Source organism: Vipera berus, assembly GCF_964194415.1.
Source record: "Vipera berus genome assembly, chromosome: 3".
Taxonomy (NCBI): domain Eukaryota; kingdom Metazoa; phylum Chordata; class Lepidosauria; order Squamata; family Viperidae; genus Vipera; species Vipera berus.
The window spans coordinates 175,762,364-175,785,964 of NC_138204.1; the positions used below are offsets into that span (position 1 = coordinate 175,762,364).

General features: G+C 38.0%; 1 protein-coding gene across 12 annotated transcripts in view; it reads right to left on the reverse strand.

Moving 5' to 3' along the window:
* Positions 1 to 23,601, reverse strand: part of PCMTD1 (protein-L-isoaspartate (D-aspartate) O-methyltransferase domain containing 1) — a 46,437-nt gene that overhangs the window by 6,254 nt on the left and 16,582 nt on the right. For 11 of the 12 annotated variants that reach the window (XM_081324682.1, XM_081324688.1, XM_081324687.1 and 8 more), the window contains one exon: positions 6,850 to 7,021. In XM_081324682.1, the coding sequence (XP_081180808.1) occupies positions 6,850 to 6,903 (54 nt within the window). In that variant the 5' untranslated portion in view covers positions 6,904 to 7,021. Of the gene's footprint in view, positions 1 to 6,849; positions 7,022 to 16,753; positions 16,890 to 23,601 lie in introns of those variants that run through there. The other variant, XM_081324681.1, reaches the window with a different exon arrangement.

Here is a 23,601-nt window from a genome sequence, read left to right on the forward strand (position 1 = left end):
AGTATAGCCCAAGCTACAAACAGCTGAAGCCCAAAAAGCACTACTTTAAGCTGACTGTAAACAATGTGTTTGGAACTGGGTAAGAACAGTGATTTTCTCTCTCGAAAACTGATTTCCTGGGCGGGGAGGGAACCCTAGAATTTGGAGGAAATCATAAGCGATGAGTTGGTAACAGCCATGCTGCTATGTGTAATTATGGCTATCATAATCATCACAACTTTGTGATGATCTATCAGTAGCCACAGATGGAATTAAGAACATGTTAGTATAATTTTCATCAGTATTTTTCTTCAATTTAATTTAAATTTAAAAAAATTAAATTGGTGAAATTTATTAGTGTAAAAGTAGGGTTTACTGTTAAGCTACAAGTACTTAAAACTTAATTTATAACTGAAGCAGCCCCAGTTTCATCTTTTTTTCTTTACACTATTAGTTCATGAAAAATATCACCCCAGGTGACTACAATCTCTTCTCTTCTTCGCCCTAGTACACACATTGGGGAAAGAACCTATTGGATATAAGCAAAGTGGCAGCAATGTTTCCATCAACACTGGACTGACAGTGCAGATAGGTAGAGCTGTTATTCAGTTTCTGACTCTTGCCTCCCCAATAACTGTCTCCATTTGCCTACTAATAGGTTTTGGGAACTCATCTGATAAGCCACGTACAAACAAAAGATTTAAAATATCTCAATTTAATCAAAGTATTCAAAATTACAAATTGGTAACATCAATTTATTTTTCAATTGCAGTATTTCAGCATGTTAACAGGCAGAAAAGGAATGGGTGAAAGATCAAACTGTGCTCAACTAGAACATTTCTTGAAGACAAAAGGGAAGACAATGGGTTTTATTGTTGGTCCTCATCTTCTATTTTACATTCTGTTTACAATACTGAGGCATCTGACAATAGAAAGATTAAGAATAATGTTATTAAAAGGTGAAAGATTTATACGATTGACTTCCGGTTTGCCATCGCAGTGCCGCGGATGCAGGAAGATGAGCTCCATCTTTTGTGTCCGAATTTGTTCTGCTGGGAGACCCTGGAAAGGGTTGGAAGTCGCCCTGTAGGGGCGATGAGCAAGGAGGGGACCCCCATTTGATTGTGGGAGGGCAGAGGTCCTTCCGTTTGATCTGCGGAAGCCCTCCAAACCGGCAGGAAAAGACCGTCCATATCAATATGGCCTGTCACTAAGCTGCTGACAGCTGAAGTCAAAATCACCACCAAGCACCTTTAAAGCAACGCAGATGAAACTGGTGAGACCTGATCCTATCTTTAAGATTTTAAGTATTTTTCCTATAAAAGCTGCCCAAAGTATTTTTCCCCCTCTGAGGAGAGTGGGAAGGGAATTTCTACCCCACCTTCTAAGAAAAGTGGCGACTAACTACCCAGGGAAACAAAGCAACTATAAGAACAATTTTAATCTAATAGGATGTATATTCTTTTGAAGCCTGGGGACTAAAAGTGCTTCTTTTCTCATTGGAGATGTTTGTTTTTTATCTAAAAAAAGAAATAAGACTTGAAAAAATATCATAAAAATTTTGGACTTAAAAAGCTTTAAACAGTGTTGGTGACATCTTGTGGCGATGTATGGTATTACAATTTGTTATTGCCTAAAAGAGACTTGGCTTGAAGCCCAGACTCCAGAAAAAAATTTCCTTGACCTTGACAGTTACCACCTGTGAAAAACCCAGCTACAAAGAAGGAACTTCTGGGTGGCACATCTGGCTTGTTTGAACTATGAATGTAAACTTCTACTGACTTTCAGAGCTACACTTGGGCAATTGTTTTCCTATTTCTTTACATGAGAAGCATATGTTATTATATGAGATGATGGAATACCTTGGACTATAAACTCTTACTGGACAAATAATTTCTACTATAAAGACCACCTATAACACGTAAAATAGATGTCCCATCCCCAGCTACAAAAGACAAAAAATACTTTTAATGTTTGATTCTAAAGTCTTCAACTTAACATACTATCAACAGAATATGAAGATGAGGAAAAAAAATCCTTTCCATGTTGAAATCAATACATGAAACCATCCTTTCAGCTTGTGACAAAATAAGATGCAACATAAAGGAACAAGATGCCAGTTTAAATATACAAACTCAGATCTTGACTACAACCAAAGAACTAACAATGCAGAAAATAACAGAAAAATTGAAACAACTAAACACCAAGACAGAGGACCCAATTGACCAACAGACCCAGCCAATGGAAAAATCAGAAAAGGGAGTGACAACACTGAAACTGGAAGACTTTTTACAAAAATCAGAAGAAATTTGAGGAAAAGGAAGAAGAACAGATTGAATGGAAGATAAACCAATCAGGACAATTGTGGGAAATTGGAGAAATAGGGAGGCAACCTAATGAATATAAATGGTCTCATTCTTCCAAAAAAACTTCAACCAAATGGTCTTTCTTATTCCAAATAATATATATAATAATAGAGGGAGAACTATTTAATGATTCAAAGACACTAAATAGAAGGTTAGTTGACAAAGGAAGAAAGCCAGAGTAAGGCTGAAGAAAATAATGGCTTTGATTTATTAGAGGGGATAGTCTATTACTAACTAGAGGGTTGAATATGGTGGAAAATAGATACTTTTTAGAAAATAAAGTAACATTATAATTGAATAGGTAAGATATGCAACAACACTATTAGACTTTGGTTTGAAAAGGGGAAAAGGGAGAAGTTGAGATAAGGGAAACTTTGGTCACCTAACATAAAATATTTGGAAATCATAAATAACAGTGCTTTTCTTTTTTTCCCTTTTTTGAATATTGATGGAAAATTAAAGTTTATGTATAGGCTAAAAAGTATTGATAAATGTAACAAGATTTTTTTTACTTAGTTGAAAATAAGAATTCTGTTTGCCCAATATGAGATAACAGATATTATTAGAAAAAGAGGGAGAGTATTTGAGCTTCTAAAAATTAGACCTAAACTAAAAAAAAATATGTATATTACTTATTGGTTAACCCAGACAACACATATAATGGTTTTGACTTATTAGAGGAGATGTTGTTGTTAGCTGCGAAGTCATGTCTGACTCATCATGACCCTATGGACAATGTTCCTCCAGGCCTTCCTGTCATCCACCATCTTCTGGAGACCATTTAAGCTCACGCCTACTGCTTCAGTGACTCCATCCACCCACCTCATTCTCTGTCGTCCCCTTCTTCTATTGCCCTCAATCTTTCCCAGCATTAGGCTCTTCTCCAGTGAGTCCTTCCTTCTCATTAGGTGGCCAAAGTATTTGAGTTTTAGCTTCAGGATCTGGCCTTCTAAAGAGCAGTCAGGGTTGATCTCCTCTAGGACTGACCGGTTTGATCGCCTTGTAGTCCAAGGGACTCGCAGGAGTCTTCTCCAGCACCATAGTTCAAAGGCCTCAATTCTTTGGCGCTCAGCCTTTTTTATGGTCCAACTTTCACTGCCATACATTGCAACTGGGAAGACCATAGCCTTGACTATACGCACTTTTGTTGACAGGGTGATGTCTGCTTTTTAGTGTGCTGTCTAGATTTGCCATGGCTTTCCTCCCCAGGAGCAAGCATCTTTCAATTTCTTGGCTACAGTCCCCATCTGCAGTGATCTTGGAGCCCAGGAAAATAAAATCTGTCACTACCTCCATTTCTTCCCCATCTATTTGCCAGGAATTGAGACGACCGGATGCCATGATCTTGGTTTTCTTAATGTTAAGTTTCAACCCAACTTTTGCACTCTCCTTCTTCACCCGCAACAAGAGGCTCTTTAATTCTTCTTCACTTTCTGCCATTAGAGTGGTATCATCTGCATATCTTAGGTTGTTGATATTTCTTCTGGCAATCTTAATTCCAACTTTTGATTCCTCTAACCCTGCCTTTCTCATGATGTGCTCTGCATATAAGTTAAATAGGCAGGGCGACAGTATACAGCCTTGCCGGACTCTTTTCCCAATTTTGAACCAATCAGTGGTTCCGTGTCCAGTTCTCACTGTTGCTTCTTGGCCAACATATAGATTTCTCAAAAGATAAATAAGATGCTCTGGTATGCCCATCTCTTTAAGAACTTGCCACAGTTTGTTATGATCCACACAATCAAAGGCTTTAGCATAGTCAATGAAGCAGAAGCAGATGTTTTTCTGGAACTCCCTAGCTTTCTCCATGATCCAATGTATGTTGGCAATTTGATCTCTAGTTCCTCTGCCTCTTCGAAATCCTGCCTGTACTTCTGGTAGTTCTCGGTCCACATACTGCTGGAGTCTAGCTTGTAGGATTTTAAGCATAACTTTACTAGCATGAGAAATGAGTGCAATGGTGCGGTAGTTTGAACATTCTTTGGCACTGCCTTTCTTTGGAATTGGAATGTAAACTGATCTTTTCCAATCTTGTGGCCACTGTTGAGTTTTCCAAATTTGCTGGCAAATTGAGTGTAGCACTTTTTCTGCATCGTCTTTTAAGATTTTGAATAGCTCAGCTGGAATACTGTCACCTCCACTAGCTTTGTTGTTGCTCAGCTTTTCTAAGGCCCACTTCACTTCACATTCTAGGATGTCTGGCTCGAGGTCAGTGACCACCTCATTGTGATTATCAGGGACATTAAGCTCATTCTTGTATAGTTCTTCTGTGTAATTTTGCCACCTCTTCTTAATCTCTTCTGCCTCTGTTAGGTCCTTGCCATTTTGGTCCTTTATCATGCCCATTTTTGCATGAAACGTTCCCTTCATCTCTCCAATTTTCTTGAAAAGATCTCTGGTCCTCCCTATTCTATTGTTTTCTTCTATTTCTTTGCACTGTTCATTTAAGAAGGCATTCTTATCTCTTCTAGCTAATCTCTGGAATTCTGCATTCATTTGGGTGTATCTTTCTTTTTCTCCCTTGCCTTTCACTTCCCTCCTTTCCTCAGCTATTTGCAAAGCTTCCTAAGACAGCCATTCTGTTTTCTTGCATTTCTTTTTCTTTGGGATGGTTTTGGTTGCTACCTGTTGTACAATGTTGCGAACCTCTGTCCATAGTTCTTCAGGCACTCTGTCTATCAGATCTAATTCCTTAAATCTATTTGTCACCTCTACTGTATATTCAACAGGGATATGATTTAATTCATACCTGAGTGGCCTAGTGCTTTTTCCTACTTTCTTCAGTTTAAGCCTAAACTTTGCAAGGAGAAGCTCATGGTCTGAGCCACAGTCAGCTCCTGGTCTTGTTTTTACTGACTGTATAGAGCTCCTCCATCTTTGGCTGCAGAGCATATAGTCAATCTGATTTCTGTGTTGACCGTCTGGTGATGTCCATGTGTAGAGCCGTCTCTTGGGTTGTTGGAAAAGAGTGTTTGCTATGACCATCGTATTCTCTTGACAAAATTCTATCAGCCTGTTCCCTGCTTCATTTTGTACTCCAAGGCCAAACCTGCCTGTTATTCCGGTTATCTTTTGGCCTCCTACTTTAGCATTGCAATCCCCCATGATGATAAGGACATCATTTTTTGGTGTTAGTTCTATAAGGTGCTGTAGGGCTTCATAGAACCGGTCAATTTCATCCTCTTCAGCACTGGTGGTTGGGGCATAGACTTGGACTACTGTGAAATTGAATGGTTTGCTTTGGATTCGAACTGAGATCATTCTGTCATTTTGCAGATTGTATCCCAGTATTGCTTTTCCTACTCTTTTATTGACTATGAAGGCTACTCCATTTCTTCTGAGGGATTCTTGCCCGCAGTAGTATACCTGATGGTTGCCTGAATTAAATTCACCCATTCCTGTCCATTTTAGTTCGCTGATACCTAAGATGTCGATGTTCAGTCTTGTCATCTCTTGTTTGACCACGTCCAGCTTTCCTTGATTCATGGATCTTACATTCCAGGTTCCTATAGAGAAAAAATCTTTACAGCATTGGACTTTCCTTTCACCACCAGACACATCCACAGCTGAGCGTCCTTTGGCCCAGTCGCTTCATTCTTTCTGGAGCTACTAGTACTAGTCCTCTGCTCTTCCCCAGTAGTATATTGGATGCCTTCCCACCTGAGGGGCTCATCTTACAGTGTCATATCGTTTTGCCTTTTGGTACTGTCCATAGGGTTTTCATGGCAAAGATACTGGAGTGGGTTGCCATTTCCTTCTCCAGTGGATCACGTTTTGTCAGAACTCTCTGCTATGACCTTTCCGTCTTGGGTGGCCCTGCACGGCATAGCTCATAGCTTCATTGAATTACGCAAGCCCCTTTGCCACAACAAGGCAGTAATCCATGAAGGGGATTAGAGGAGATACTGTATTATTAATTAGACGGTTTAAATATGGTGGAAAATAGATAACTTTTAGAAAGCAAAACAAGACTACATTCAAAAAGATGTGCATTTAGAATATTAGACTTTGTTATGAAATGGGAAAAAGGAAGGAGTTGAGATAAGGGAAACTTTGGTTACCTAAATATAAACTGCTTGGAAAACATAAATAACAAATGTTAATTTGAATATCGATGGGAAATTAAAGCTTGGGGGAAAAGCAGTAACAGGACATTGATTGTATATAAGGATTGAATGCAAACACACTTAAGATATGTATAAGCTAAAAAATATTGATAAATATAACAAAGATGTTTTTATTTAGTTGATAATAATAAGAAATGTATTAGCCTAATATGAGATAGTAGATATTAAGGGAAAATGAGAGTAAATATCTGATGTTGTAACTTGAGATTTATACTAAAGACTTATGTATGTTATTGAAGTATTGATTAACCAAGTCACTACATTGCTTTTTAAATACTTAATTGTAAAATGAGAAAAATTAATAAAATATTATTTAAAAAGAATGTTATTTAAATGTAACAAAGGAAATATAAATATTTTAAAAATGTTTAAATCACCTGATCTTCTATAGGCATAACCAGAATGCCTCCAATCTTCAATAAAATTTTCATGTAGTTTTCATGGTCTTTTTGCACACCTGCTCCACAATAAATCCGGTCATACTGATGACTGTCTGAGGCTATCTGCAAGCAATTTCCAACTACAAATGCAGGTTCACAAAATTCAAATCTGTGGATAAACAAACATTTTATTTTTTTTAAAAAAATATAAACATTTGCTGAAACTGATACTGTATTCACTGAAATATCTCTGCAATTAAATACATAACCAAAATTTTTTATGTTCTATATCTTTACTTGATTAAAATATAAAGTTGAACGTGCTTTAGTATTGTTTAAATAATATGCTATTTGTTACTAAATATTTTGCAATTTAAAATAAGAGAATATAAAATATGGATTTTCTTTTTTAAAAAGAGAAAATAAAATACATTACAAAAATATGTTGCCATGCCTACAAAGAAAAACAGGGTGAAAAGATGGATCTTCAATATACACCTAATGAACATCTGCAAGGAGAATATTCTGAATAAAAGGTATGACTCAGAAGGCACATCAGAATGACAATCTACTGATTTATGGCATCCACAGTAGGATCTCCTTAGGCGATCTTAGCAACCATGCAAGTTTATAACAGGGAAGATAATCTGCTAGGTAACTCAGTGTGAAGTTACTCAGTGCTTAATATGCCAATTACAAAGTGTTTATCCCAGTAGCTACTGTGCAAACAGTGCAGTTTGCTTTATTATATAAATAACATGGTTATGGTCAGATCCCCCTTCAAAAGCTTGGCCTTACCTCCCAGGCTAGAACACAAATGTAGAACATATTTTAATCATCATGTTATCTTAGTCCAGAAAAAAACTTAGTAAGCCAACAAACATTAGACAATGACAAGCTTCAAAAATTAAAATCATCTCACATTCCACAATACATCTCATTAATTCTTATGTGAAAAGCAATATGCAAGGTGGCACGAAATTAAATTATCTTGTAGTAGGTGCTTTATAAAATTGTTACTACAAGCTAAAGATGAAAGTGATATCAATACTATTTCAAAACTTTCTTATAAGATTCAACATACTTATTTCATTCTTTGGGTAGTGAGAATTATAGCATTTACAGGAATCATAAGACATCCAAAACATTTGATGCTTTTAGCTGCCTCTCTCTCAATTTTGAAACCACTTAATCATTTATTTTTACTTCCAAAAAATTGTAATACTAGAAGGTAGTGATCCCAAATTACCTTAACAGAGGAACACTGATGCAAACAGTACATTCAAAAATGAAAGCATTTTAATGAATAACATTAAAATCTCATAGCTTCTAAAATATTAATGCATTAATGACCTGTTAGCATCACAACTATTTTCAGAATTATGTTCTACACATATCTAACAGATATGGAAATCTAATACCTCCATCAGTATTTGAAAAGTATGATAAAACCTCAGTTTTATGGAGCATTTGGAGGGAATTGGTATCAGTAAAAAAATCATGAATCATGATGTCTGGTCCTAAAGCTGATGTGCCTAACATGTAGTCACATGACCAGGGTCCCCATGACCATTTATGTTAGCCAGGGGTGCTTTCCAGTCTGTAAAGCACCTGTTTTGTGGCTGCAATAATTTTGAATGGTTGTAAAATGACTGGTCATTAAGCGAGAACTACCTCATATTGTAACTGTATTATATTGCAAATATACAGAATACCCATATCATGGATATAATTTACAATTCAGCATTTTATATTTATTCATTTCAGTGTGAAGTCTGCTAAATTAAGGATGCATTAAAGAGATGGTGACAAATGACATATTTGCATCTGGTTGCTTCTTCCTTAGCTTAAGGAAATATTTTCCTGAAACTGCATGGTTCCTATGCAAGCCTAAGAAAAGTCACGGTGACTTCTGGTTCCTGTTTTCCAGTGAAGCAGTTGGAAGATTCGGAATGCTGAACACTTCAGCTGAAATTACTTTTTGTTGGGGACCCTAAGGGGGCCAGAATCCACCCTGAAGGGGTGGAATGAAGGAAGGAAATCCCAGGGACTTAGGAGAGATGGCGGTCTCCCTGAACAGTCCAGGAGAAGCCTCCCAGAAACCAACAGAAGAAAAGGCTGGCTAACTCCATGTCCAGTCATAGCCAAAAACAACGGAAGTCATAAGCTTTTAAACTAAGCGGATTTTAAACAGCATGCTTGAATCTGGGTAAGAATATTGATTTTCTCTATCCTACCTATTTTCCTGAAGAAAGTCCCAAAAATAAGAGATCTCCAGAAAAAAAAGGAGGGGGATTCTACTCCCTCCTTTTGGTTACCGGAAGCGGCAAAACTTACTCTTTAAAGAAAAAAAAAAGACTAGAAAGACCTGAAAAATGAGCAAATGCTGACACCTACTGGTGGGTGGGGATTTTTTTTTCTCTGACCCTCAAAGTTCTTAAAATTGCAGCTGTGTAAACAAAGTGAGAGTAACAATTCTGAAGCAATGAATACTTTACAAAAGGAAACACATGATAAGCAGCAACAATTTCAAAGGACAATGATTTTAAACCACAGAGAAATACAGAACAACCTTGAGAGTATGAATCAACTTATCTCCAACTTAATTTCACTCCAAGAAATTTCCCAGGAAAATAGAGATGACTGAACATAATTCTGAGGATAGACTTAAAGATGGAACCGTATAAAATAAAAAAAATCATGATTTAATTCAAATGGGAAATATTTCAACATGTCCAAACAACTTTGAAGATAAGAAAAAGAATGAGAAAAAATACTTTACAGGGAAATGAATGATGCAGCAAAACATACTGATTAAGAAAGGCAATGGCCAGAGAAAAAAGATTAAAATGCAAATCATGGGACTTATCAGAGAGAATACTTAAAAAAGAAACATTTGTTTGAATATGGCTAAAAATGGAAAAACTTTGGAATATATTACTCTTATAGAGATGATTTTTTTGTTAACTAATACAATAAGAAACATTTGTTTGAATATGGCTAAAGAAATGGAAAAACTTTGGAATATATTACTCTTAGAGGGATTTTTTTAATTAATACAATATGTTTTTTTTCTTTTTCCTTCCTGTAAAAAAAAGTTGAAATGATTTAAACAAAGCAAATGTTTTAGTTATTTAAATGTGACGATAAGAAAAGCATAAAAATGTGTTTTGAATGAGAGTTAAAGGATTAGATGATTAGATCTACTGAATGGAATGCTTAAAGTTTAAATAGATTAAATACATTCTCAGCTATGGTAAAAAAGAATAAGAAATTGAGGGAATAAAAATATATTAAATTAGGAGGGATACCGTATTTTCCGGCGTATAAGACGACTGGGCGTATAAGACGACCCCCGACTTTTGAGAAGATTTTCAAGATTTTTCGTCTTATACGCCGGAAAATACTTACATGCCAGTTGCCAAGTGTCCGACACAAGCCCGATTCAGCCCCGTCTGATGCAGATGGTGCAAAGCCTCCCTTTTGAAGCCCAAAGGGGCTTTTCCTTCCACCCACCCTTTGGAATAAACGCAAGAGCTGCGTTCACACGATGCGCTCTTCCAGGCCAGACTCTGCAAACGGCAAGCCAGAAGCTGCAACCATCGTGGGAACTCCGAGTCCCCGCCTTTTGGCAGCCTGCACGGCCGAGCGCAATCTGGCTTTGAGAGTACATTTGCAGATGGAGCAGCCGCCGTGTCTGGAGCCAAGCCCCGCCCAGGATGCGGTCAGCCAGGCGGGCCTGGAAGACATGCTGGAGAGCCCGGCTTGGGGCAGTCATGCCAAGGCCGGCTGGCGAGGGCCGCTGCTTGGTCTGCGGGCAAGAGGGGCACCAGGCCGCCAAGTACCACTGTCCAGACTGCCGGGAGAGATAGCGGGTAGCAGGGCGCGCTCTGCTTATGCTCAGATGCCGCTTGGGCGAGGGGGAGGGGCTTCCTGCCGCTCCTGGGGTCTGGCATTTGCAAGGGGGAGGGGAAGGGGCTTAGAGGCTCTTGGGGGTGGGAAGGGAGAGTCACATTGGAGGGGGGACTGGACTAAGGAGGCTTGAAGTTACTTTGCAAGAACGAGGCGCTCGATTGATTTATGTACTATTTTCCGGCGTATAAGACGACTGGGCGTATAAGACGACCCCCCAACTTTTGAGAAGATTTTCATGGGTTAAAAAGTCATCTTATACGCCGGAAAATACAGTACATATTTTAAGTCTGTTATTTTATTTTATTATATTATTTTATTATATTTTATGTTATTTATTATTTATTATATTTTATGTTATTTTTTCTATCTCAGTGCTTTTGTCTTTTTCTTCTTCTTTTTTTCTCTTTTTTGTCTCTCTCCTCTCTCTACTTTTTTACTTATTAAGAAATATAAAAGTATGAGAGGGCTTATATGGAAAAAATAGAATTAAATCCACCAATGTAAATGTAAATTGTTGAGAAAATTGTCACTAGTAAGAATATTTAGAATTTGGGGGGAGAAATAAGCTGAAATAAGCACGGTAACAGGATTTACGATAAGGCAACTAAAATGACAAATAGGATTATTGGAAAAACTATATACTTAATTGTTGTTTATCAAAATAATGAGAATTTTTTTAATCTAATGTTTTGCAAAGGAAGATACTTTGGGGAAAGGGGAAATAAACTGAAATTAACATATGGAATATAGATTATAGAAATCAATTGTTAAAGATTGTCTTATAAATGTTACCCAGACAACATACTGTTTACAAATTACTGATTTATGTTATGTTAAAAATAAATATATACCAAAAAAAGGAAAAGAAAAGTCATGGTTTCTTTAGAGAATTGCTGTCTGGTATAGAAAACACACTTGTGCTGGATCAAACACCTTTCCTGCTTTGAATCCAACTAGCTGCACAGACATTCTTCCAAACTATGGAATGACCTTTCTTAGAGATTGTATTTAGTCCCTATTCTTTCAGATTTTATGAAGTGATCAAATCTTTCTGTTTAGCCAGAATTTTTCAATCTAAATGAGTTATTTCAACTATTCATATTTTATTTTCCCTATTGGAGCGGGCATGCTGCACTTCTAAACTGAGATCATACAGTAGAGGTGTCTGGAATGTGGGATGGTTGATACAGAACTTGTCTGCAACAAAGCTCCTACTTTTTCTCTACATGGTCGTCCTCTGCAGACAGCACAGTCCTGGAAAATGACAAGTTTGGTTTAAGGAACCACAGAGAGATGCTCAGTACACAGTCCTGCATGCTTTAAGAAACATTTTTATTTCTGAATTTCAAGCACTGCACAATTGTATTTAATTTTCAGAAATACAGGAAAGAATCACCATTATCATCATGTAGTGAATATATTTTACCATGCACAGGTAAACTAAGTACCCTTGTTTCACAGAACATTTCCACAATGTGCTTAATGGCAAACAGTACCGATATCAGATGATATATTCAGAATTTATAATAGAGAAGCAATATTAGTGCAAGAAATTTATCAGGCATAAACCTCCATCAACCAGCTGTGCTGATGATTAAATTGGTTCATGCTATAATGTAAATCAACCTCTCATAATACAAAGCACAGATGTTAAGCAAATTAACGCCATATCCTCAATAAACTTTTTTTTCATCAAAAAATTCAAGAGTGACAACAGAAGAAAAAACACTTGCTTTCAACACTGAAGATAAAATTCCTCATTGGGAATTGTTTGGCATTATGGTATTTGGTGATTTTATTAGATTTAACAACTATAAATCTATCTGAAGGATTGCTTCTAATATGACTCCAATATTTGCCAATCACATGCATCAGATGTAATCATGATTAAAACCTTGCAACCCCCTTAAGATCTTTTGCAATACTTCTATTGGGAGTTGAATGCTGCATATAGCCTCTGCATCAGAAAAGTAATCTAGGAAAATACACTTACGTATTCAGCAAGATACATATTAATGAAAAATAATGATTTGCTATGGGGAAGACAAAAGCCCAATTATAATCAGCTGGAGTTAGGCCACTGGGTAAAACAGAATTGATTATTGTCCAATAAAAATATCAGACAAAAACCCAAGAAAATTTGTGGTAATATAAGGACACAAATTTATGCTCCAAAAGCTGATTAGAAATGAGTGGATTCTCCTGCATCTTCCTCCCATGGTGTATCTGCATCCAGCTTCCTACGTAACTGTGCACTTATGGACTATGCAGCTGCACAATGAATGTTCTTCCAAAGCCCCTAAAATTCCCATGATAGTGGAAATGAACCGTTATACAAATCTGTAGTTAACACAAATGAAAACAAGATATTAAGACTGTTGTTTTCAAACATTCTGTTTCTTCATGATCAATGAAACAGTGCAGTTAGATATAACGTCTGTGAGAGCTACTTGGCAAATCAGGTGAACTTTAGAATTCACACCAGTTAGTGCCACATAGTCAGACCTTCCCACATGCTTACTTTTGGCTTTAGACAGTGGTGGGATTCAGCCAGTTCGCACCACTTCAGCAGAACCAGTAGCTATTTATTTTTTTGCTTAGTCCAGAATGGACTCCCGGAAGCGGCATCCACACAGAGAACCGGTTGTTCACATATTTGAATCCCACCACTGGCTTTAGAACAACGTAACATGGTTAAGGCTAAAAGTTAATGCTAAAACATATCTAAGTTCGTGCTGTGATTGAAAATACAAAAAGTATTTGAATTTTTTATTAAGCTAGTGATCCACAGAAATGAAATGATTATTTAAAAGAAAATGTTATTGGAGTAGGGTAAGAATTTTCATGTCCTACTCATTGACCTCCTTTATTTAAATAACTTATTACAGCACACTCTCCTTTCAAACAAGTTGCTTGTAAGAATATGGTCAAAGATTGATAAAATGGATAAAACACACTGCAACCCAATCTGTGACACAAAATAGACAAAACAAAAAAGAAAATAGCCAAATGACCAATGTGAAACACAGTTCATAAAATTAGGCCAGATTCCTCTGATTTACAAGTTCAGGAGAATCTTCCTTATATAAAGGCAGATGCAAGTAAAATAATTAATTAGGAGCTCCGGAAATCAAAAGATGTCCTGTCCTTATGGCTAGCACTGAGTAAATGTAAGTTCATTTCATAATTCAGTTGAACACATCCATGTTTTTTCCACTTCTGTGCATACAAATCATTAAATATACTCCAGGAAATATAATAAAATAACTCATATTTTGTACCCGATTTTCTAACTCATTCATTGCTGATAATTTAAAAAAATTTTTTAATCACATGGCCTTTGGAAATACTATAAAATGGATTGAAACAAATTTGGACACAAATTCCTTCAAGACTTCTGATATATAGAAATTATTTTCTGCTAATAAGTAATCTGCTGAGTGCTACTGCACTTCAAGGCCATATTACATTAATCTTGAATTCCCAGTATCTTCTAAAACAAACAGAACTGAAATCTCATATAAAAGAATAATTAAGTGAAGAAGTAGTGTTGGGACTGATTAGGCTGAGACTACCTGAAAAATTCTAAGTGGGCCATTACTTTTGGAATAAATTAAGACTTTCTGATAGGTGATGATTTAAGATGGTCTAACATATCAGAAAGGTAAGATTGAATTTACATACATTTATAGAGTCCCCTCCCTTTATGCAGCAGGTATACATGTTCCATTGATCCATCACAGAAGACTGTACAAGATTTTAAAAAATATCATTTGTCTAACTTGTTGGGAGCAATATGCTGACTCTGCTTAGGGAGGGCTGTAAAGTACTGTGAAGCAGCATATAAATTTAAATGCTATTTTGCTAACACAGACATGCGGCAGTTTGTTGCAAGAGAAATTAAGCTTTCCTCTTCTGCCACTTCAAATTGTTTTTCACAGCTATAATTTTTGTGGATTACAATGGTTTCAAATAAATTGTTGTTTATTTCAGACTATACAATAAGGATATTGAAAGCTCTTTTTGAAATATACTGTTCAAAAGAAAAATTATGATCAGATAATTTCTTGTGCAGTATACATATATTTCTAACTATACTAAGCAAAATGAAAACTGCCTTAATGTAGCTCATTTAAATAAAATTATATTTCATGTTTGCTATTTTCCTAGTTCTTAATAAGTCATGGCATTGTAAGAGAAAATAAATTGATTATAATTGTATTCTGAATATAATACTGTAATAAACTATATAATAATTGTAAAAGACAAGTTCAGGTTGAAAGAAAAAAATATCAGCAAAGCAGGTGGCAACAATGACTTAAGTGTTCAATATATTTGCATATCACAATGATTATTGTGCTAAGCCATAATTTTGAAGAACCAAGTTTAAATATTCAATTACCTTCAAACTGGATTAATTACTTTCTTCTATATTTCTTAAAATGATAAAATAGGAACGCAGTAAACTTTTATACTACTTTAATAGTTTATATATTAAATATTATTTATTAGATTTGTATTCCACTTTTCTTCTGGGAGTTCATGATGCTACCCTGTTTTTCCTGAAAAGGGACATTATAATTGGTCTAAGTTACTCAGTGAAAATATGAAGCTGAGGATGAAATTTATTGAAACTCCAAAGTCCTTAATTATTCATCTGGCTCTGAATGGAACATATGGTATAAATGTAGTAATAAAATAATAGTTATATTTGGATATAGATGCATTACTATAAAGTACTATATAGATTCTGTAAAGATTACCTTCAGTCTTCGTAAAAAGTACATTTCATATCAAAACATGGAAATCTGTATGCACTACGCTCATCTGGTTAATTTTTTAAATGTTTTCCAAACTATTTTGTCTAACGTGTAAAATACATATTTATCACATTTTCAAATGTATATTTAAAAGCTGTTATTACTGATGCAGTTTGAAGAGTTCTAAGTACTTGCTTCTGAAAACACCAAAATTTATTGCTTGCCAATTAGCTGTATTTCCATATTTAATCTGTATTGACTACATTCTGTAGAGTTTTGTCTTGAAAACTGAGCACTCTTTCTTTCAGTAAGCTAGCAGGGCCTAATCTTTGGCAAGGATCCATCAACGTCATGAGCCAATAAAAAACTCTTAACCAGAGGAAAGGTTTCACAGGGTTGTTTTTTTCCCCCTTTGGCCAAAAAGTGCCAGCAAAAATAGTGAAAAAGCATAAGAGCATTAGGAATAGAGGTTTACGGTAATGGTGGTAAAATTTTGCACATGAAATATGTATCAGAAAGAACTTTAATTTTATTGTGTTCAGAGATTAAAGCCACAGCATATTTAGCCATACAGAACACAGTAATGTGTTTGTTGATTGCAGGTTTGTTACATGGACGTGTTTTTTAATCCTGATTTCAATGCCTTTATGGAAACCAGATGAAGCAAATGCAATAGATACAATTATGCTTTGCAGGTTCCTCAATTATTCTGCTGTTCTTCTTTTACCTGGATGGAGACTTCCTTATTTTGATGAAAACTTCTAACTTCCATGTGGTTGCAAAGCATGATGTAAATATAGTGTTCAGCCAGTGTCTGCTAAGAGAATCTCAAATCTTTCCAACCAAAGCAACATAAAAAATACTCAAAGGATTGTGTTTTGCTTGCTCCTATAACAACTAAATTTATCACAATCTCATTTCAACAGAAGTTTTCCAAATCTGAAAAATGTAGACCTCCATTTCTTTTTCTTCAAATAACCAATAAATTATCTGTAAAACGACATATTCATTCAAGTGAAATTGGATAAAAGGCTTTTCTTTTTGTTGTAGGTCAACAGAACATCATTTTCTATCCTTCACTATATTAATAGAACTAAAACATGCTACTGTTTTATTCCTAGGAGGCTGAATAAGTGTCCTTTTCTTCTGCAGATATTAGCGATTAAAAAGATTATCTTATTAGTAATATTTTTTCCAGTAGTAATACTACAATTGATCTCACTTACCATTGTAGAAAGATGACTCTTTCATAACTCAGAGGTGAACTGCTGGTATCCTTGCCCAGAAGGGATCATATCAGCTTTTGCCCTTTGGGGATTGGTAGAGTGCTAGCAGGTGGGCAATCTAGCACTGCCCCATGGCTCTCCCTCCAAGACGGATATTATACATCTAGAAGCTGACTGGGAGCAGAAAAGACAACATATTCCCCTTCAATAAACAAGTGAAGAGGAGTCCTGGCATTGCAACATCTGTGCATTAGATAGCCATAAGGATCCTTCTAGTTTCAAAATTTGAAGTGGCTCATGTCAATTAAAAAAAGAAGAGCATTGCTTTATTAATTTTCAAACTGAGGGCAATGCAATGACCTAAACTTACCAAGTGTTTCCCCTAAGAACAGTCCAGATAAAATAGAATGTTGTGATTTGCTGCCTAAGGTAATGTTTTGCAGTGAAATTAAATTTTAAAAGGGAAAAAGATCTAGCAAAATGGTATCTCCATTTCAAAAGGGAGCTAATTTTTTGACATGTATGTCAAACATAAAAGTTAAACTTAGTGCTAAAATATCTCCATCTTTTGAGAACAGGTATACAACTTTGGTGATTTTTCTAACTGCTATGAAGTTGAACGTATAGAAAATTTTATTTTGAAAATATAGATTTAAATGTCAGAAAATGAAAGAAATCACAAACTTATTTGTGAATAGATATTTCTGTCATATTTTTGAACAGACGTTGTCATATACTAGATGCCGATATCTAGTATATTATCATCAAAGGATAATAATAAATAATAGAAAAGAATTAAAAATTAATCTAAAAATTCTACCCTATTATTGGAAATAATCATGAAATCTATGCCAAAGAACACATTGCTTCATTTTCTGCTTTTTCTAAAGCAAATATATTTCCAAAGGTAATTCCTTGATGAAATATAACTCTACTTATATGTATCAAAATATTAATATTAATAATTCTTAAGACCAGATCATGTGGGTCAGCAATCTTTCAAATTGTTTACATCTCCAAAAATTAAAATCTGATGTCCAATACAATTGGGGTGGAGGAACAGTGTAACAGACATGAAATGCAATTTTATTTTTAAACCTGTTAGCATCAATTTATTACTTTTAAGGACATGCAACCTTTGATATCATATGGGTTTCAAAGTATTCTGTCCATGACTGAAAAATCCCAATACTATTTTAAAAATATTCATATATACTGTATTTTCTGGCGTATAAGACTACTTTTTAACCCATGGAAATCATCTCAAAAGTTGGGGGGTCGTCTTATACGCCGGGTCGTCTTATACGCCGGAAAAAAACCATAAATCAGTCGAGCGTCCCCGTTCTTGCAAAGCCGGGCCGCCCCGCGCAACCGAGCTATCTCCGGCGTGGCTCCGGGACACGGCTGGGCGGGAGCGTCGGGCGGCTCTCCCCACGCGAAGGCGGCGCTGCCCGTCGGCTCTTGGCCCAAGGGGAGGGCCTCACGCCCGCCGCACTCACCTGTCACCAGCACCGCTCTCCCCCCGTGGGGATGCGCTTCCGCCGGGCGGTGCTGGCCAAGATGAGCCAGCAGGCAGCCGCCGTGAGCGCGGCACTGAGGGGCAGCGGCAGGACGGCCTGGCCCAGTGCCTGCAGGACGGCCAGCAGCCCTACGCGCAGCAGCAGCCGCCGGCTCAGCAACAGGTCCGAGCGCAGAAGCCACACCGCCAGGCTGCCCAGGAAAAGCAGCCACACCGAGAGGCTGCACGCCCAGTCCAGCTCCATGAGGGGCAGGGCGGGAAGCCGGCCGGGAAGAGGGACCGGGAGCCCGGGCCGAGCATGCCTCGGCCGACAGTGAGAGGAGGCGGGCGGAGCTGCCCCACTCTGCGCCCAATGGGAGAGGTTCAAGGCCTGGGGGGGAAGCAGGAGGGGCGCCGGCCGTGGCGGGGTGGCGGCTGCCCTCCGGCGCTGCCTGCCGCCCGGGAAACGCTGCGCCTCAGGGGCCGGCAGAAGCGGAGGGCCGGCGGGCCAGTCGGGCCTTCGCCTCCTCTGCGACGGACAGGGAGGGCAGGGCGGCTCAAGTGAAATGGAGCCCTCAAGTGAAATGGCCCCTTTTGTGCGTCCCCCGCACCCTCCCCTGAGAAGAGCCTCCTGGGCTGAGAGGCGTCCTCCCGGCCAGAGCTCGAAGGCAAGAGCCCCCCCAGCAGCCCCTCTTCCCCGCAGGGGCCCGAGAGCCTTCTGTGGGGTGGAGCTGGACCCCAGGCGCAGGTGCGGTGGTTGCACCGCCCCCCCGCAGGATGCCTCCCCTGCATCCCCCCTGGGGAGGGAGCGCCCGCCCGCCGCCAGGCCATTCCAAGTTCCAGAAACTTCCGGGGACTTCTGGCGGGCCTGGCGCCCCTCTCGCCCGCAGACCACGCAGCGGCCCTCACCAGCCGGCCTCGGCATGGCCGCCCCAAGCCCGCCTCTCCAGCGCATGTAAGTATTTTCCGGCGTATAAGACAAAAAACCTTAAAAAATCTTCTTAAAAGTCGGGGGTCGTCTTATACGCCGGGTCGTCTTATACGCCGGAAAATACGGTATTTGAAAAATATATGGTTTAACTTCATCATGATTCCATCAGACATGAAAGACCTTAGATAACTTTGAAACAGCCTAGGTATCTGGGGTATATTATGCTATCAAACTCTGCTTAAGTTGAAAATGTTGCCACTGTTGTGAGCTAAAAATATAGTTGTAGAACAGACAGCAGTAATAAGTGGACAAAGAAAAATTCATGAATTATAAAATTACTCTTTAGTATAACATTAATAAAAGATATACCAAAGTAGATTGAGTTGTTTTTGTGATATTACACACACACACACACACACACACTTTTATCCGTACACTACCAAAACTTGTATGTTTGTCTGTGTGTAACCTTTAATAAGCAAAACAGTATAGCACAGGGAACAATTTTTTTGAACCAAGAGATTTCAAACTGGCTAATGCAGACATGTCAAACACAAGGCCTGGGGCCAGATCTGGCCAACAAAGTGGTTTCATGTGGCCCGCGAAGCCATCCTGGAAACAGTGAGGGAACGGCCCCCACTGCCTTGGCCCTGGCCCAGAGACCCTCCTTCTGCCAGAGACCTTCAGATCTGTCCCACTCCTGCCCAGGCCCCCATAGGCACCCTTGATGCGAACGATGTAGAGCTGGCCATGCCCACCCAGTAGGCCATACGAACTCTAGCCACGCCTACCCAGTAGGCCACGCCCACCCTGGCCATACCCACCCGGCCCCTTGAGGGCAACCGCAATGCTGATGTGGCCCTCAATGAAATGTGAGTTTGACACCCCTGGGCTAATGTGTCCAATGTGTCCAAAATCCAGAACACATGACATTTAGCAATTTTTACAAAACATTTTATTATATGAAATTTATCGTAAAACATTTTATGACATATCAGTAGTCCTCAATTTACAGCCACAATTGGGACCAGAATTTCCACTGCTAAGCAAGATGGTTGTTAACTGAGTTGCATCTGATTTACAATTTTTTTTGCCATGGTTATTAAGCGAATCACTGCAGTTGTTAAATGAATCAAGCAGTCATTAAACAAATTCAGGTTCCTCCATTGACTTTGCTTCTAGGAATCTGGCTGGGAAGGTCACAAATGGTGATTGCGTGACTCTGGAACACTGTAACCATTGTAAATGTGTGCCAGTTGCCAAATGCCCCAATTTAGATCTAGTGACCATGGAAATGCTGTGACAGTTGCGAGCACTGGTTAGAAGTCAGTTTTTTCAGTGCCACTGTAACAGTTGCTAAACAAATGATTATAGTTGAAGATTACCTAGAATACAAAATCTCATAAAACATTTCCTCTGGTCAACTCCTGATGTTTAACTATACCATACAGTTTAATATGGTCTATTCTCAAGGCAGATCAGGGCTTTTTTTCTAAAAGAAAAGGTGCTGGAACTCTCATCTTGCCGGGCGCAGGAGGCGGGGGTGCTGGTGCTGCAGTCACGGGTGCGAGGGGTGTTGGTGGCGGGCTTTCCCCTGGGGCCAGAGCCGGTGCGGCTGGTGCTGTGGGAGCAGCAGGGCCCACTCTATATGGCGGGGCTACATGGGGCATGCGGCTGAGGTGGTGCGGGCCAGACAATGCAGGGCGGCCACTTAGGCATGCAGAGCAAAGCACCGGGTAGGCCACCAGCCTGGCTGTCACGGGTGAGCACAAGGAAGGAGTGCACATGGACTGCACAGAATCCACCTCCCACTCCTTGTCCTCTCTTACTTACCTAGTTGAGATGGTGTAGTTGGGCAGCAGGGAGGGATGCAAAGTTCCTGCCAACTCGCCTTCGCTGCAGACAACTTGCCGGTGCAATGTTTGCCGGCCAGGTCTTTTGGCGTGCTCAGCAGCAATTCCTATTGGCTTTCGAAAGCCAATAGAGGGGATAGCATAGCTTGTGCAAAAGCTTTTTTGTGTGTGTGCAAAAAAAGGTGCCGGAACGCCATTCTGAGCATTCTATGAGAAAAAAAAGCCCTGCTTTTATGTTTTAATCTTCTGATTTTAAAAATATATTTTTTTCTATTGTAAGTTGCCCCAAATCTCACCATATGGATTGCATACAAATATTATATAATCGGTAAATAAAGGTAGAACATATGTTAAATATGCATCAAATGATAATATGCTTCCCTACAAAGTCAATTCTTGCTCAATGACAGACCAAGGAGTTAACTCGGAAAGACAAGAGGAAAATCTAGAAGAGATCTGTGCAACTTGTAGAAGGGAAAGGCCCACGTTGATAAATTAAAAATCTTTGTGGTCTGCAAAAGAATGCTGGTGGGCTAATCAATGATTTGGTGACTAGAGGAGCATCTACAGTGTTGGAGCTCGTGGTCATGGTAAGCTATGGAGGCACTAGGCAATATGACTTTCAGGGCAGTGGTGGTGATTTTATTACTTTTTTTTTTAAAGTCTGTGCTCTGTCCAAGGGTGCTTGGTAGGCTGCATGTACAGGCCTGGTCTAGAATTTATTTTGGAGCATTCAGCTATCTAGAGCAGGCATGTCAAACTCATTTTGTTTGAGGCAACTTCTTATAAAAGAATTGCCATTAATTTGTTTTAATAAAACAATTTAAATCAATTTTTCACTTGATTTCAAATTAAATGAATTATATTGGTTGACAATGAGATTTTTTTTAGTACAATTGCCAAATGCAATAAACTGGTTTTAGGTATATGTTATTGGAAGGAAAAAGCAATCCCTGCTGCGTTAATGATCCCAAAGAAGCATTTGCATGTATGCAGGTATCCTTAGGGTGCCATAGTAATGGATGAGAAATATTGGTTGCAAAGTTGGCATTTCTGGCTGTAATACAGAAATTTTGGACTTATTTTTGTTTCTTTGCATGTTTGATATTTTTAATGCACATATGTAACATTTTTTGCTAGGATACATGACTACTGCTTGCCCAGAATGTGAAAAGTGAAAGACTGTGAATAAACAAAATTTTAATGTACAGATAATACCACCATAAATTATTTTAGCCTTTTTAATAAATGTTGTTATTGATGTTAAGCTCACCATGGAAAACATCATATATTGTTATGTATATACTAGGTGCAACATAGTATATACTGAAGTGCAACATAACTAGATTCTAAATAATCTATTTTTCAAAACACACAACAGTCCAAACAGTAAAAGTAAAGTCTAAATTAAGAATATTTCATTCTTAAGAATTGTTTAATTTAAAGTAGTTTAGTTGTAATAGATGGTTATAGATTCAAAATAGTTTTCAAGAGTATTTACAAAAGATATTTTTTCTAGCATCAGCTAAATTAGACATATTACATTGAGAAAAATGTTTCTCATTTCTTTCCTTATTGATTTATTGATTTCATTGAAGAGATGTTAACATAGGGAATAGATTATTTTGTTATCTAATTTTACCTTCCAAAAGACAGAAGCAGATGAAAAATGTGAGGTTCTTTTCTGTTGGCTTTTTTGAATTAGCTGTTTTAGATTCTAAGTTTAGTTCCTAAAGAAGTAACCTTGTAAATAATTTTAATGTCGTCTAGTGCAGGGTAGGCAAACTTGGCTCTTTTATGACTCAAGGACTTCAACTCCCAGAATTCCTGAGCCAGCATGGCTCAGCTTGGAAACCTCTCTCTTTCCCCTCAGCGTGGCTGGCTCTGGATTTCTGGGAGTTGAAGTCCATGAGTCATAAAAAAGAGCCAAGACTGCAATAGGCTTTCCAAAGCCAATAGAGGAAGGTTTTTTTTTTTTGCAAAAAAAAAAGGTGCCGGAATGCTGTTCTGAGCGTTCTATGAGAAAAAAAGCCCTGAAGCAGATACATCACTGAATATTTCCCTAAATTTTTATTCCCTGAATTTTTAAGAACATTTCCCATGAAGTCAGTACTTCAGAAGCTCTGCCACTGTTGAAGGCATTGAGAAATCTGGTAAGGAAACATTTTTGAGACAATTACCCAATGGGCAGGCTATCTATCTATCTATCTATCTATCTATCTATCTATCTATCTATCTATCTATCTATCTATCTAGCTATCTAGCTATCTAATCTACCTACCTACCTACCTACCTTTCTATCTATATCCATCCATCCATCTGCTGTATTACAATTTATAAATACAAAAAACCCTCTGAAAATAATATAGGTATTTAATTCTTTACCCTTTTCTGTACTCCAACCAATTAACATACATTTTTTTAAAAACATACTGTTTATATTTCCCTTAAAGCATAATCTACAGTGTATATGGAAGCCATTCTTTCTTAAATTTAAAGTAAACTTCTACTATAAATATACTGTTATTGCCATTTTTGTGTATTCTCCAAGTTTAAGTTCCCAATC